The following is a 16,349-nucleotide window of genomic DNA, read 5'->3' on the forward strand; positions in this document are numbered from 1 at the left end:
ACCAATACAATAATTTATTTATGTTTTTCTTATTTACAAAAGCTAAAGGTTTTGTTTGAGGCATTTATTTTCAATAGACTTGGCACTTATTAATTTTCATTGACCAATTTGATTGAGGCATAAAAACTTAAAAGGATAAAATATTTTTTTTATCAGTAAACAAAATTATATATTGATAAATGAAGTATTTGGAGGGTACTCTGATGCTTATACATGATTTATAACAGATTGTGATAAATATGCTACATTAATTACATTTTCCTCTCAACCCCACGCTGAGTATATAATATATTCCAAATATTATAGATAAAAATTCAGATTAAAAAAGTGATTCAATCTTACTATTATGTCAAACAGAACATTATATCTTCATTGGACTGCATGAAATTTGAGAGTCACGTAAAATTTTCTTTCACATTCAACTATCCTTCGGAGCAGTGGTAATTAAGATGATTTTAGATTGGTCATATAAGTATATTTTCCTTTTGAGTTGTGTAATTTTTTTCTGTTTTTAATTCTTTTGAAATAAAATTATTATTTCCTTAATATTATATGGATACATTTTGCTCACTCTTACATTTAAAGAAACTAACGTTCTTAAAACTTGATTATTTTACAAGAATTAAAATGTATTTTAACTAATTTATATACACTATTTTTTTATGATAATGTTTGGTGATGGTCTTGCACAATAAAGATTTCCTTCATAGTAATTGTAACAGGAATTAATATTGAGCTAAGTCTACGGTGCTACGTCAGTTTGTTACCCCACTTAATAAATTGTTAGTCACTTCTTCTTTTCCAACTTATGAGGCTATTAAAATTCTACCAACGTTGGAAAAAAAAATGCTAATAAACTATATTAATGATGTAATCTCTTTCTCCACTTTACTGAGTAAACATGATGAAATAAAGACAAAAAAGTGGTCAATGCTTGGAATTTAACTACTCTATATATCTACTTTTTTGGTTTTAAATTTTTATTTTTAAAATGAAAATCATATTTATAAAAATAGTAAAACGAATTGATGGTCAAGATCTTTCTCAGAATAACCACGCAAGGCTCATGTCATTAAATAAAACTATTTAAGACTAGTAATAGACTAGCTAGTTTTAATGGAAACCTTTTCCTCCAAACAAAACCCAGGATCAGTGTGTTTGGTAACCTTTGAAACTTGAGTTTCTGTCTTAAAAGCTGAAGCTCCTATGTGTGTAGTTTTCGCATCTTTCTGATCTATGACATCAAAGTAAATGTAAACATGAGTTGCAAGGCAACTCCCAAATCCAAAATCAGACACTACAAAACTCATTAATTTTAACGAATTCATTAACATATATTATAATAACATCCAGTACTAGCTACACATAGTAGAAGTTTCTTAAAAGTCAATATTGCAGTTAATAAAATTAGAGCAATTTTCAGTATAGTTTGTTGTGATACTCTTATCAGTTTTATTCTGAAAAATCTGGTATCAGATCCCTCTGCTAGGCCTTATACAAAGCTGCCATCTTTGACATTTTACAACAGCAAAGAAAATGACTATAGAAGGGAGTTTCACCAACTATTTCAAGTTTTGATGGTCATTATGATCATTGGATCATGTTAATGGAAAATTTCTTTGGATCTTAGAAATATAGGGAGCTGATTGATTTGGATATGTTCCACCAACAAGCGGGACAATACTAACAGAACTGCAACAAAAGAAAAATGATGAGATGAAGTTGAAACATATAAAAGCAAAGAATTATCTTTCAATCAATTTATAGAACTGTCCTTGACACTATTCTCAGGAAGAACATTACTATAGAAATATGGGATGTTATAGAAAAAAGTTTGAAGGAAAAACAAGGACAAAAATATCCCATTTTCAAGTTCTCGGCGGATAATTAACTTGAAGTTATGGAGATGAAGTCTAGTGAATGAGGGGCTGAATACTTCTCTAAAATGCAAATTTAGAGAATCATGGTGACTGATATAAAAATGATATGAACCCCTTCGAGATGTTTTTATATGTATTGTTTGTTAGGTTTTGCGTGGAAGAATATGGATTACATCATTGCACTAGATTGGAAAATATTTGGATTAACATATAGTTTGAAATCTGGTTAACTATGTTGGAGAATTAGTTAAATGAGTATTTTACTTTTAAAATCCTGGTTATTGATGTAAAATGCTCATTTAACATTAAATTGTCCTATGTAATTAATTACATTTCAAACTATGTAAATCCAAATTTTTTCCAAATTTAAGAACCGTGACAACCCAAATTTGTTATGTGTTACATTGATGATGAATTGATGTGAATTAGGTAAACTCTATAGTAGGTGCTTATTTTAAATTATGTTAAAATTTGTCACGAAAATTGGACAAATATTCACACTAGTGTAGAAAGAGCATTTAACGTCTGTTATTTTGGTCTTTTAACGTTAGTTTCAGAACCGACGTCTTTGTGGGTGACGTTAATCAAACGTCGGACTCAAACAGGCCCGACGTCTTTATAGACGTCGGTTACTGCATGATCCCGACGTCTAAAGGGCTCCATAGATGTCGAACAATGCAATGTCCGACGTCTAAAGGGCTCCATAAACGTCGGACATTGCATTAACCGACGTCTATTGCAGCTCGTGTCTTTGAGTAGCGTAGTAGCACCTTCTTCCTTTGCTAGTTTCGTCAAAGAAAATGTTGCGTCTTTTGGATCTCTTATGGCATTTCAACCGAATCTGGGTCATTGCCTAGTTCTATTAAAATCGCCAATGAAAACGAACGGTGACAACGCTATAAGACATCCAAAAGATGCAAACTTTTCTTACGAGGAAACTAGCAAAGGGAGAATGCGGTACAACGCTACCCAAAGACACGAGAAAAGTTGCACCAAAACACAATAAAAACTCATTTTAATCGGTTCAAATGAAAGATAATCAACCAAAGACTAATATAATCGGAATAAAAGTACGTTTAAACAGTTCAAAAAAGACAAAAACGCACCTGAAAAAGCAATGCGGCAAAGAGAAAAGACGAGAAGAAAGACGATGAAGTGCTTGTAACAGCGGGTTGGATGTCTGATTAACAGCAAACTAGACGTCGGCTCCCCAGGTGAATCGACGTCTATTCTGGCCTAGACGTCGGGGCCCTCACTAATATGACGTCCAAAACAACTTTTCATCAGGCCATTTAGACGTCGAATGACGTGATCCGACGTCTGTACGGCGGAAAAAAATAACTTTTCATCTACCTGTCAGACATATACACGACCGTTAGGAGGGGCACCGACGTCTATAATCAAATATAGACGTCGGGATGGCGGGATCGGACGTCTCTAAGGCGGAAGAAAATGACTTTTCACCTACCTGTCAGGCACTAAGACATCGGTTAGGAGGGGCCCCGACATCGGGGCCCTCACTAATATGACGTCCAAAACAACTTTTCATCAGGCCATTTAGACGTCGGATGACGTGATCCGACGTCTGTACGGCGGAAAAAAATAACTTTTCATCTACCTGTCAGACATATACACGACCGTTAGGAGGGGCACCGACGTCTATAATCAAATATAGACGTCGGGATGGCGGGATCGGACGTCTCTAAGGCGGAAGAAAATGACTTTTCACCTACCTGTCAGGCACTAAGACATCGGTTAGGAGGGGCCCCGACGTCTATAATATTATAGACGTCGGGGCCCATACTAACCGACGTCTATATGCCCACTTATTTAGGAAAATGTCACCGGTCAATAATTTACGTTGGTTATTTTGTGATCCGACGTGTACGGGGTGACGTTAAAGCCCAATTCTGTACTAGTGTCGGGTGGTTGATGTGGTCTACCATTCACGTAGACTCTTTCTTTCGAAGAGCATCGAGTTTTTTTTTTTGTTTAATAATATTTTTGTATAAAGTGATTTAATTTTATAATTTGATGAGAGTGTTCCAAAAATATTTTTCCTGAGTAGTCTTCTCCTTTATACTTGATAAAACCACATGTATCATTGTATCATTCTTAATACTAAGTGCAAATTTGCAATAATATTATAATTATTTTCTTTCCACCTTTGATTTGTGATATCTATAGATTTTTTTCAATTCAATGTGCATAATTGGTTTTTCTCAAAATTGTTTTCATCTTCAATTTTTATAAAAAAAAAGTTATTCTTATTAAATTTCTTTATCTTATATTTTTTTTCATAGTTTTAAAACTAACTTGTACACTTTTCATTGTGAATAAATAATATATTTATTGAAACAATGTCTGTAAAATGTGAACCTTTTTACATCCACTAAGGTTGGTCACTTGGAAACACATTAAATACTAAGTGTTTTCTTTCTGTTGTCTAGGTATAAACTTTCATGTGTGTATCCAATAATATGATTAACTTTTTTCTAGTGTGAAATATCATATTAGTTGTAAGCACGTGACATATTCATATTTTTCTACAATAAAGAACTTGTTATCATTCTTGGATACCATGACAACAAGTGGGATACGACACGAATAATGAGTATTCGTTATTTGATCCACAAAAAAAATGTATCTGTTACTTGTTTTGTTATTTGTTGGATACTCGTTTACAAAGTATTTGCGGTATCTATAAATACTTACAAATATTTAAGAAAAAGTATTTTATAATTTTTTAAATAAAATTTAAATAAAGTTAAAAAATATATAAAATATAAATTAAATTAAATTAACTATAAATTAAAATTTAATTTTATAAAATTTAATATAATAAAATATAAATTAATTTAATTTTAATTAAATTAAATTTAATAAAATATAAATTAAATTTTTATTTTTACTTTTTTAGAGTGATAGATACTTTAAGATAATATGATATCCATTTCAAACCTATTTATAAACGGATAATAATAATGGATACCCACGTATATCAACTATTCATTTTATCCACAGACTTGCATATATTATTATCATCCCCTTTGATACCATAGTAACAACATAAGAACTCAACTAAAATTGAAAGTAAAACAAGAAATACAATATACAATAATATTTTCTATATTAATTTTTTTCTCAAAAATTTAAGAAATGGAAGAATAAAAAAAGTAAAAGAAAATATTTTCAAATATCTTATTAAAACAACCTTGTGTTCCTCTTCTAATTACTAAAATAATTGTTTTTTCCAATGCTGAGATTTTTTTTCTGACAATAAAAATACTTAAAAAAATATAGATTCATCAACAACTAACTTAATGTTCATAAAATATAAAAAATATTTATAAATCTCTCTACAAAAACGAACTAAATAACTAAAATATCTCCGATAACACTTTATTGGTCAGAACGATTTCTAAACATTCCTATCCATGGAACGTTTCAGAGCAGACGAGTAACAAAGAAATTGTTGCATTCAAATCCTCAAAGTTGACTTTGAAGTCAAGTAATAATAACGTGACAAAAACATGCATACAAACCATTATCTCATAAATATTCCACACTCTTGATATTTTATTCAAACTCTATATAATCTCAAACTTTTATATTAGCCATTTTTCCAACCTTGGCTTTATCTTACTAAGTTTTAGCTTTTTGTGTACTTGTAATTTTATCTTTTACATTTGCACCAACAGAACAATCATCTATAAAGATAAAATTAAAGTTATAATAAAATACCCGCTTTTTCATATGTTAGTATTAACTAATAGATTCGAACATTTTAAATTTGGATAAATATGAATTTATTTTGTATTTAATGCTTTTGAAAAAATATGGTTAGTTTTAATTTTTAAAAAATGATTGTATTAGTAGTGGGTTTTAAACCTAACTCAATCTCGCAAAACTGGCTTGTAAAGTAAGGTTTATATCCACTTATAAACTAATAATTGATTTTATCTCTAGCCGATGTGGGACTTCCAACAATTGTCGATCGAATGGTTAATTTGTTTGTACAGACGTGTGATCTATCTAGTTACAAAAATTTCAACACATTTCCGTCATGGAACGTGGAAATGGGTTCAGAGTAGACTAAGTCAAGCAATGGCGTGCAGATGCATGCATGCAATGAATGAGGGCAAAAGTCTTTTGGAATTTCATGTTTATGACTTATCACAGTATAAGAATCAGCAGATAACTTACATGGTATTGAGTGAACATAATTTAGTGAAACTCAGTTTCTCATAAATATACCTTCTATTACCTCTATTTGCAAAACATGCAGTTTTTGGTTTCCAATTTCCATCCTGTTATTTATGTTTTGGTGTTTATAGGCTCTGTTCTGAAGTTGGGATGCGCGTCGTCTACACCATCGCAGCTTCAATTGGAAGCAAACGCTATAATCAATAGCGGATGGTGGAATTTGCCGCACTCACAGTCACTTCATATATGTTCATTGATTGAGGGTATACATTGCAATGATTTTGGAAGTGTAACTCGTATCACATATCTGTATTCCGAGCGACCCATTCAATTAGCAAATCTAAACCTTTCTGCTTTTAAGAATTTGGAACATCTTGAGGTCTCCTTCTGTAGTCTAGAAGGTATTATTCCATCTGAAATTGATAGTCTTTCCAAACTTACTTATCTTGATTTATCTCATACTTCCATTCATGGAGAGATACCTCTTACAATAGGAAATCTTTCCAATCTCACTTATCTCGATTTGTCCTACGATTCTATTTCTGGTCAGGTGCCTCTTTCAATGGGAAATCTAATTCAACTATCCACACTAATCATTTCTAACAACTACATTGAAGGCCCTGTTCCTTTTGAATTGTCATTCTTGAAGAATCTTACTATCATTGATCTATCTTACAACAAAATCAATGGAGCTTTGCCTATTTCACTTTCAAACCTCACGAACCTTCAAAATCTTGACATTTCACACAATCTACTCTCCGGTTCCCTTGAACCTTTCTTAGTTGGATATTTTCCATTATTGGAAACTCTGGATCTAAGCTACAATAGTCTTACCGGAGGGATTCCTCTGTCCCTACATAATGTCCGCTATGTGGACCTTTCCTTCAACAATTTGAAGGGTCCCATTCCAAACGGTGTACATCCGTTTGCGCTAATGGGGAACAAGGGTGTATGCAGCAACATTACAAATATACGAATCCAATACCAATTCCAGCCTTGTTCAGTCAGTCAGAAGAAACGAAGGAAACTGGTCATAATTCCTACTATCACCATATTTCTAATCATGATCTTCTTACTACTTCTATATCTGAGGCACAATCGCATTACAATCAAGAACAAACATTCAAGGATAAGTGAAACATCTAAGAATGGGGACTTGTTCTGCATATGGAACTATGACGGAAGCATAGCCTATGAAGATATCATCATAGTTACTGAAGACTTTGACCTCAAATATTGTATTGGAATAGGTGCGTACGGAAGTGTTTTCAAGGCTCAACTACCAAGTGGCAAGATTGTTGCGGTGAAAAAACTCCATGGCTTTGAAGCAGAGGTCCCGACTTTTGATGAGAGTTTCAGAAACGAAGCCAAAGTATTATCAAAAATAAAGCATCGACATATAGTCAAGCTCCATGGATTTTGCTTGCACAAAAGAATAATGTTTTTGATATATGAGTACATGGAGAAAGGAAGCTTGTTTTCTGTGTTGTTTGATGACATGAAAGCAATGGAATTGGATTGGAAAAAGAGGATTAACACAATAAAAGGCACTGCGCATGCTATCTCATATCTCCATCATGATTGTGTTCCTCCTATAGTTCATAGAGACATATCAACAAGCAACGTCTTGCTTAACTCTGAGTGGGAGCCCACTGTTTCCGACTTTGGCACAGCTCGATTTCTCAACCTTGATTCATCCAATCGAACTATTGTTGTTGGAACCATTGGATACATAGCACCTGGTAAATTGTTCATGTTTTTCTCTAGTCCTATTTATTTATGATTTGGTGCATATGAGGCCTAATCAAAATACATGTAACAAGTAGATGGAGTAGCTTTTTACATTTGTATTTTAAATTATTTTTCTTTTGATATTTTAATTTGATGTTGTCAAAACGCAGAGCTTGCATATACAATGGTTGTGAATGAAAAGTGTGATGTGTATAGCTTCGGAGTGGTGACACTGGAAACTTTGATGGGAAAACATCCTAAGGAAATACTCTCATCACTTGATTCAACTTCTACAAATAGTGACATCAAATTATGTGAAATATTGGATCAACGCCTCCCGCACCCAACATTTTCAGATTTACAAGACATAGTTGTTGCTGCTATTATGGCTTTTGCATGTTTAAATCCCAATCCCTGCTTTCGTCCAACAATGAAACGCATCTCTCAATGTTTTCTTAGTCGGCTTACACCGTTCAACATTCCTTTACGTCTTATTTCATTGCAACAGCTCATAAGTCAAGAACTCAGACATCCTTAAATTTGTGAACTTTCTTAAATATTTTGAAAGAAATTTCGATTGTAACTACTTTCAATGAAAATTTTGTGGTTGTTTATTACATTAATAGTTAGAAAACATTCTCAAATTATATATATTCTTGAATTAAACTAGTTTTCATTTTACGGTTCTTATGACTTATAGTAATTCTTAAATGTGACACCAAAATAAATAATATTTGACATTGTTAATTTGTTTTTTATTTATTTATTTTTATTTTGATGTCATGTATGTGTAAAGAGTTGTTTTATTATTTTATTTTTTTGTTTTATTTTTAAACTGTTTTGCCCTAAAAATAGAAATATATTTTTAACTTAATTTACTTTTTTAGTATTTCAATCTAATTTAACTTTTATTCATATTTATTTTTCTATCACATGTTTTTAAAAATTTATTTTACTTTTTTATCGATTCAATTTGTTTTTAAATTGATTTATTGTAAAAGTAAAAATAAATTTCAAGTCTATCATTTAATATCTAATAAACTAATGTTTTAGTTGTTATATAACATTAATAATTTCTTAAATTTATAATTTTCATATTAATCTCTAGAAGGTCACTTACATCTAAAGTTAAAATTCTTTTTGTTAATCAATTTAATATATAATATACATCTCTAAAATTATTTTAAAAATTAGTTGATTTTTAAAATAATTTTTGCATGAATAAATAAATGAGAGGACACCACTTTATTTCGTGGTTAATTTGAAGTTGAAGTTTAAATCGAACAATTTATTCTACTTTTCACAACTACTAAATTAGTAATTGAATTTTTGTCACAAATATTATTTTATGATTATTTCAGTCATCATATGAACTAATTTCACTGACAAATCATTTGGTCACTGTGGCTAATTTGAAACTAATTGAAATCGGTGACTATTTCAGTCACAATTTGTAACTGTGTTATTTTGATAGCTAAATGACTTTTTTTTTATTGTAGTAGAAATATCCTTCAGAGTCTCAATACTATAAAATCACATTTATCATTACTAAATGCAAAATTTGCAATAGTATTGTATCTAATTTCTTTTCACCTTTGGTGTATGATGTTCACGGAATTTTCTTCAATTGCATATGCACAATTATCCTTTCTTAAAATTACCTTATCTTCAATTTTTACAATAAAAAATTATTTCATTAAACCTTTCTATTTTATATTTTATTGTCATGAAAACTGACTTATTATTGTTGAAACAAACAAAGTAAACCGCGAACCAAAAGATAAGTTCTCAAGAATAACAGGTGGGCCATTAATGAAAATACTAAGTATTTTCTTACCTTAACTTTTCTAGACATGAAATTTCAAACTATCATATTCTATCCTGTAACAAGAATAACTTTCTTCATATGTGATATAAGACTAATTGTGATCACATGATATACTCAAAATTCTTCTACAATCAAGAACCTAGCTTTGATATCATTGTTTGATATTAGAGTAATAACATAATACATTGATTGATATTAGAGTAATAACATAATAACTTAACTAAAATTAGAAAGAAAAAAAAACATATAATGGACAATAGTTTCTCTATTTTTTTTTTTTGAAGTACTAAAACAATGAAATAATAGAAAAATAAAAGAAGAGATTATATATCTTATTAAAAAAAAACCTTGCACTCCAACTATATCATGAAAAATAAACCAAAACAAATTTTATATCCGACTTCTTTTCTCATACTAAAAAACTTGAAAAAAAGAATACAAATTCATCGATAACAAAATCATAACAAAATTATAACAAAATTATAAATCTCCCAATAACAATTAACTAAATAACTAAAGCATCTCCAATAAAGACATTATTGGTGACAACGATTTCTAAACATTCCTATTCATGGAACGTTTGATAGAGCAGACCCAGCAACGTAGAAATAGTTGCATTCAAATCTTCAAAGTTGACTTCGAAGTCAAGCAATAATAATAGGACAAATGCGTTTGCACCGTCAATGGGGGCAAGACACTCGAATTCTTTGCACCATCAATAATTACATGCGTACAAATCATTATCTCTTAAATATTCCACTCTTGATTTTTAGTATTATACAAACTCTTTATAATCTCAAACTTTTACTCTATTTAGCCATTTTCTCAACCTTGCCTATCTTACTACATTTTAGTTTTTGTGTACTTGTGATTTTATCCTCCACAATTTGCACCAACAATGCAATCTTATATAAAAATAAATTTAAAGTTATATTAAAGTACCGCTATGTCGTATGTTAGTATTAATTAATAGATTCAAACATTTTAAAATTCTATATATATATGATTTCTCAGTTGGATATATCTGCCATTCTTGAAAAGTTTGGATCTACGCTACAATAATCTTATTGGAGCAATTCCTCTACCTCTTCTTAGTATCTATTATGTGGACATTTCCTTCAACAATTTGAATACAACAACATTTCATATATTCAAACCAAATACAGATTCCAGCCTTCTTCAATTCATGACAAGAAAGCAAGGCAAAATTAGTTGGTCATAATGCTTTTTATCACCATTTTTCTAATAATGACCTTCTTACTACTATATATGAGGCACAACTGCATTGCAATGAAGAATAAACATGTAAGCATAACTGAAATATCTAACAGCGGGGTTTTGCATGCATCATTTTTTACCTCAAATATTGTATTATTAGATATTTATAAAATTAGAGATTACATATATAATATATTTGGTGAAGTAAAATTAAATTGTTGAATTATTTTTTACAATTACAATTTGGACCCAAATCAAGTTTAGAATATGATTACTAAATGATGGGTCAAATTAACTTTATTTGTGATATAAAAATTTTATTTTTCTTTTACTTTATTACAAAAGGAGACAAAACTCTAAGTTAAAAATGGTATTAAAATATTTTAGAATTTAGAAAAAGGGACAAATAGTTTTAAGAAAAGTTAAAATATTTCTATGCTAGGAATTTTTCCCTACATTTTCATATCTAATCAAGAATTTGTGTATTAGACTTGTCAAACTTGGCTTTTACTATATTTTTTTATCCAGGTTTTTGTTATTATATTTTCAATTCCTAATTTCTTATGTCCAAAATTGAGTACCAATTTGTTTTTGTTGCTGCAATGGTAAGAACACAATTTGAAGTTAAGTTAATTAGCCCTTGAAGAAAAATTGTTGGAAAAATTAGTATAAGCTTGTTAAATATAATCTTTCGCTGGTAATGTATATAGTTCTACAATGTCATTAAAATTTGAACGATGCACTCCATTCTATTGAAATCAAACCAAATACGAATGTCGCCACAGGTACATGAATGCAAAGGGCGAATTTCAGCGAGAGATTCCATAACCCAGCGAATCTTATTGTAGATTTGCAAGATGATGGATGAGAAAAGATGTGAAACAATCCTCAAAGAATAATGAAAGGATTCATATTATCCATAATAGTCATGATAAAAAATCATAAAATAACTAGTGATACCATATTAAAGAACACAAAAATAATTATTTGATTCATGCCAAATACAAAAGATATCTTGTGCTTCACCAAAAGAATAAAAAAAATCTTAAAAAATATGCATAAATATGTCTATAACAACTAACTAAATAAGGTAGTGGATATCTCTAATAATACTTTATATGCAACAACCATTTCTAAACATTCCTACGCGTGTTTGTGTGAGAGGCAACAACGCAGAAATGGTGGCCTTCAAATATTCAAAGTCGACTCTTAAGTCAGCCAAAATAAAGTGATCAAAGCGTTCGCACCGTCCTTTTGACAAAACGTTGTGGAATTCTTTGAACCATCAAAACATAATAGTAGTAGATGCATCCGAATAAACTTTTCATCAATATTCCATTCATGACAGTTAGTATTATGCAAACTCTTCATACTCTCAAACTTTTACTCTACACCCAGATTTTCCCAACCTATCTATTAAACCTATTTATAGATTTTTTTTTTTAAATTTACTAAAACCGTAACTAACAAAATTAAGTTTTGTGAAATATAAAAAGAAATTGAAGTCATACTAATACAGACTATAATTACATTTTATCTTAATTAGTATATATATACAGTGAATTACTATAATATCGTTTACTTAATATTATTTTTATTGTATTTATTATTATAATTTATTTCAAAATTTCACAATAACTAAAAAGTATAAGAAAGAAATATTTTAAATTTATTTAAACTAGTCTCTAAGTCAAGCAATGGCCTTCTGGAATTCTAGATTTGGGCTCTTCTACTCAACACGGCTTATCGCAGTATAAAAATCAGCAGATAGCTAGCATGGTATTGACTGAACATAATTTCCTGAACCTTGAGTTTCTCATAAATATACCTCTATTTCCAAACCATGCATTTTTTGGCTTACAACTTCCATCTTTTTATTTATGCTTTGCTTTTTATGGGCTCTGTTTTGCAGTTGGGATGCGCGTCGTCTACACCATCGCAGCTTCAGTTGGAAGCAAACGCTATAATCAATAGTGGATGGTGGAATCTGTCGCACTCGGATTCAAATCATATCTGTTCATTGATTGATGGTATAAGTTGCAATGATGCTAGAAGTGTAACCGGTATCACATATCTGTATACCAAGCGACGGATTCAATTAGCAACTCTAAACCTTTCCGCTTTCAAGAATTTAGAAACTCTTGAGGTCTGTTACTCTAGTCTAGAAGGGACTATCCCACCTGAAATTGGCAGTATTTCTAAACTAAGTCGTCTTCGTTTGTCTCACAATTCTCTTCAAGGTAAAATACCTTTCACATTAGAAAATCTTTTCAACCTCACTTATCTTGATTTATCTTATAATTATCTTCATGGTAAAATACCTACCACCATAGGAAGTTTTTCCAAACTCATTCATCTTGATTTATCCTTTAATTTTCTTTGGGGTGAAATATCTCACATAAAAAATATTTTCAAACTCACTCATCTTTATTTGTCCAATAATTCTCTTCAAGGTAAAATACCTTTCACAGTAGAAAATCTTCCTAATCTCACGTATGTTGATTTGTCCCATAATTACTTTCATGGAGAAATCCCTATTGCAACAGGAAATTTTTCCAAACTCATATATCTTGATTTATCTTTCAATTCTCTTCAAGGTAAAATACCTATCACCATAGGAAGTTTTTCCAAACTCACTCATCTTAAATTGTCTCACAATTCTATTTTTGGTGAGATACCTCCTACAATAGGATATCTTTCCAAACTCACTCATCTTGAATTGTCCCACAATTCTATTTTTGGTGAGATACCTCCTACAATAGGAAATCTTTCCAAACTCACTCATCTTGATTTGTCCCACAATTATATTCATGGAGAAATACCTCCTACAATGGGAAATCTTTCCAAACTCACTTATCTTGATTTGTTTGACAATTCTCTCCAAGGTGAAACACCACTCACAGTTGGAAATCTTTCCAAACTTACTTATCTTGATTTGTCATACAATTCTCTTCAAGGTAAAACACCTCTTATGGTAGGAAATCTGTCTAAACTCACTTATCTTAATTTATCCTACAATTCTCTTGAAGGTGAAATACCTTCAAGTGTAGGAAATCTTTCTACACTCACTTATCTTGATTTGTCCCACAATTCTCTTAATGGGAAGATGCCTCCTACCATAGGAAATCTTGTAGGACTTACTTTTCTTTATTTATCCCATAATTCTATTCATGGGGAAATACCTCCTACAATAGGAAATTTAACCCAATTAAGTAGCCTAATCATCTCTAACAACTACATTCAGGGGCCTATCCCTTTTGAATTGTCATTCCTGGTAAATCTCAATTTTGTAGATGTATCTTACAACAAAATCAATGGAACCTTGCCCATTTCCCTTTCAAACCTTAGGAACCTTCAACATCTTGATATTTCACACAATCAACTTGCTGGTTCTCTAAAACCCTTCACAGTTCAATATTTGTCACTCTTAAAAAGTTTGGATCTAAGCTTCAATAATTTTCAGGGTCCTATTCCAGATGGTTTACATCCATCTGTGCTAGTGGGGAACGAGGGAGTATGCAGCAACATTTCGGATATCCAAACCATTTACAAATTCAAACCTTGTTCAATCCAAGCCAAGAAACTAAAGCATAATCAGTTGGTCATAGCTATTTTTATCACCATTTTTCTAATAATGACCTTCTTGCTGCTTCTACATTTGAGGAAAAATCAAATGGAAATCAAGAACAAACATGCAAGAATAACTGAAACACCTAAGAATGGAGACTATTTTTGCATATGGAACTATGACGAACGAATAGCCTATGAAGACATCGTTGCAGTAACTGAAGACTTTGACCTCAACTATTGTATTGGAACAGGTGCCTACGGGAGTGTTTATAGGGCTCAACTTCCAAGTGGCAAGATTGTCGCGGTGAAAAAACTTCATGGTTTTGAAGCAAAGGTCCCCAAATTTGATGAAAGTTTCAGAAACGAAGCCAAAGTATTGTCGGAAATAAAGCATCGACATATCATCAAGCTTCATGGATTTTGCTTTCACAAAAGAGTCATGTTTTTGATTTATGAGTACATGGAGAAAGGAAGCTTGTCTTCTACCTTGTTTGATGACATGGAAGCAATTAACTTGGATTGGAGGAAGAGGGTTAACATAGTGAAAGGCACTGCACATGCTCTTTCATATCTCCATCATGATTGTGCCCCTCCTATAGTGCATAGAGACATATCAGCAAGCAACGTCTTGCTTAACTCTAAATGGGAGCCCACTGTTTCTGATTTTGGAACAGCCCGTTTTCTCAACCTTAATTCATCCAATCGAACTATAGTTGCTGGAACCATTGGATACATAGCACCTGGTAAATTGTTCATATTTTTCTCTACTTCTATTTATTTATGATTTGGTGCAGATTAGGCCTAATCAAAATACATATATAACAAGTAAATAGAGTAGTTTTTTACACTTGTATTTTCAATTATTTTTGTTTTGATCTTTTGATGTGATGTTGTAAAAATGCAGAGCTTGCCTATACAATGGATGTTAATGAAAAGTGTGATGTGTATAGCTTTGGAGTGGTGGCGCTGGAAACTTTGATGGGAAAACATCCTAAGGAAATACTCTCATCACTTCAATCAAATTGTATTGATGATGCCATCAAATTAGGAGAAATATTGGACCAACGCCTCTCACCCCCATCATTTTCAATTTTGCAAGATATAGTTGCTGTTGCCATTGTGGCTTTTGTGTGCTTAAATCTCAACCCTTGCTCTCGCCCAACAATGAAATGTATCTCTCAATGTTTTCTCGGTCAGCTCACACCATTCAACATTCCTTTACGTGATATTTCATTGCAACAACTCATGAGTCAAGAACTTAGGCATTGTTTAAAATTATGATCTTTCTGAAATCTTTTAATGGAAAATTAAATTGTAACAACTTTCTATAAATATTATGTGGTTGTTTATGACATGAAAAGTTAGAAAACTTTTTAAAATTATGTTCTTTTGATTTAAAACTCATCTTATGAATCATCAATTTTAACATCTCGTACTGAAATCCGAAAGTTTATCATTAGTCATCTTATAATCAATTATATTAAACTTTAAACAAACATATGGGAAATAAAACCAAATTCATGATTAAAATCTACAAAAACAATCTCACTTTTAAGGAACCACACAATCCGGAACAAAAGCACTTGAAACATATTATGTTCTTTTAAGTTAATCTTGTTTTATGTTTGGTATGAATTATTAAATATGACACCAAAAAATAAAAACTATTTTGTAAAAACTATAACAAAACGATATTAGTTTAACTTATTTTACTTTCGTTTACACATTGGTACTTCATTAAATATTTAACATCATTGAAATGTATATAAAGTTACGTGACAATAATATATTGTAAGGTTATATGTACAATACTTTGTACTCTTTAATAATTAGTATATTTTATAACCATTATATGTACAACACTGTGTAAAGTACTTGCTTTACTATAAAAATGTTATTTATTTTTGTTTTTTTTT

At 30.9% G+C, this 16,349-nt stretch overlaps 2 protein-coding genes across 2 annotated transcripts; both read left to right on the forward strand.

Annotated features, from left to right (window-relative positions):
• The first annotated feature begins 6,116 nt into the window (after positions 1-6,116).
• On the forward strand, positions 6,117-8,506 carry LOC108327175 (probable leucine-rich repeat receptor-like protein kinase At1g35710). The gene is made up of 2 exons (XM_017560907.2): positions 6,117-7,828; positions 7,988-8,506. Exons 1-2 carry the CDS (start codon positions 6,163-6,165, stop codon positions 8,353-8,355), a joined length of 2,034 nt encoding a protein of 677 aa, XP_017416396.2. The 5' UTR covers positions 6,117-6,162; the 3' UTR covers positions 8,356-8,506.
• A 3,130-nt stretch (positions 8,507-11,636) lies between these two features.
• Positions 11,637-15,782, forward strand: LOC108327176 (probable leucine-rich repeat receptor-like protein kinase At1g35710). Its single transcript, XM_017560908.2, has 3 exons — positions 11,637-11,648; positions 12,776-15,176; positions 15,338-15,782. Exons 1-3 carry the CDS (start codon positions 11,637-11,639, stop codon positions 15,712-15,714), a joined length of 2,790 nt encoding a protein of 929 aa, XP_017416397.1. The 3' UTR covers positions 15,715-15,782.
• Positions 15,783-16,349: the final 567 nt, after the last annotated feature.

Source organism: Vigna angularis, chromosome 2 (genome assembly GCF_016808095.1).
Source record: "Vigna angularis cultivar LongXiaoDou No.4 chromosome 2, ASM1680809v1, whole genome shotgun sequence".
In the NCBI taxonomy this organism is placed as follows: Eukaryota; Viridiplantae; Streptophyta; class Magnoliopsida; order Fabales; family Fabaceae; genus Vigna; species Vigna angularis.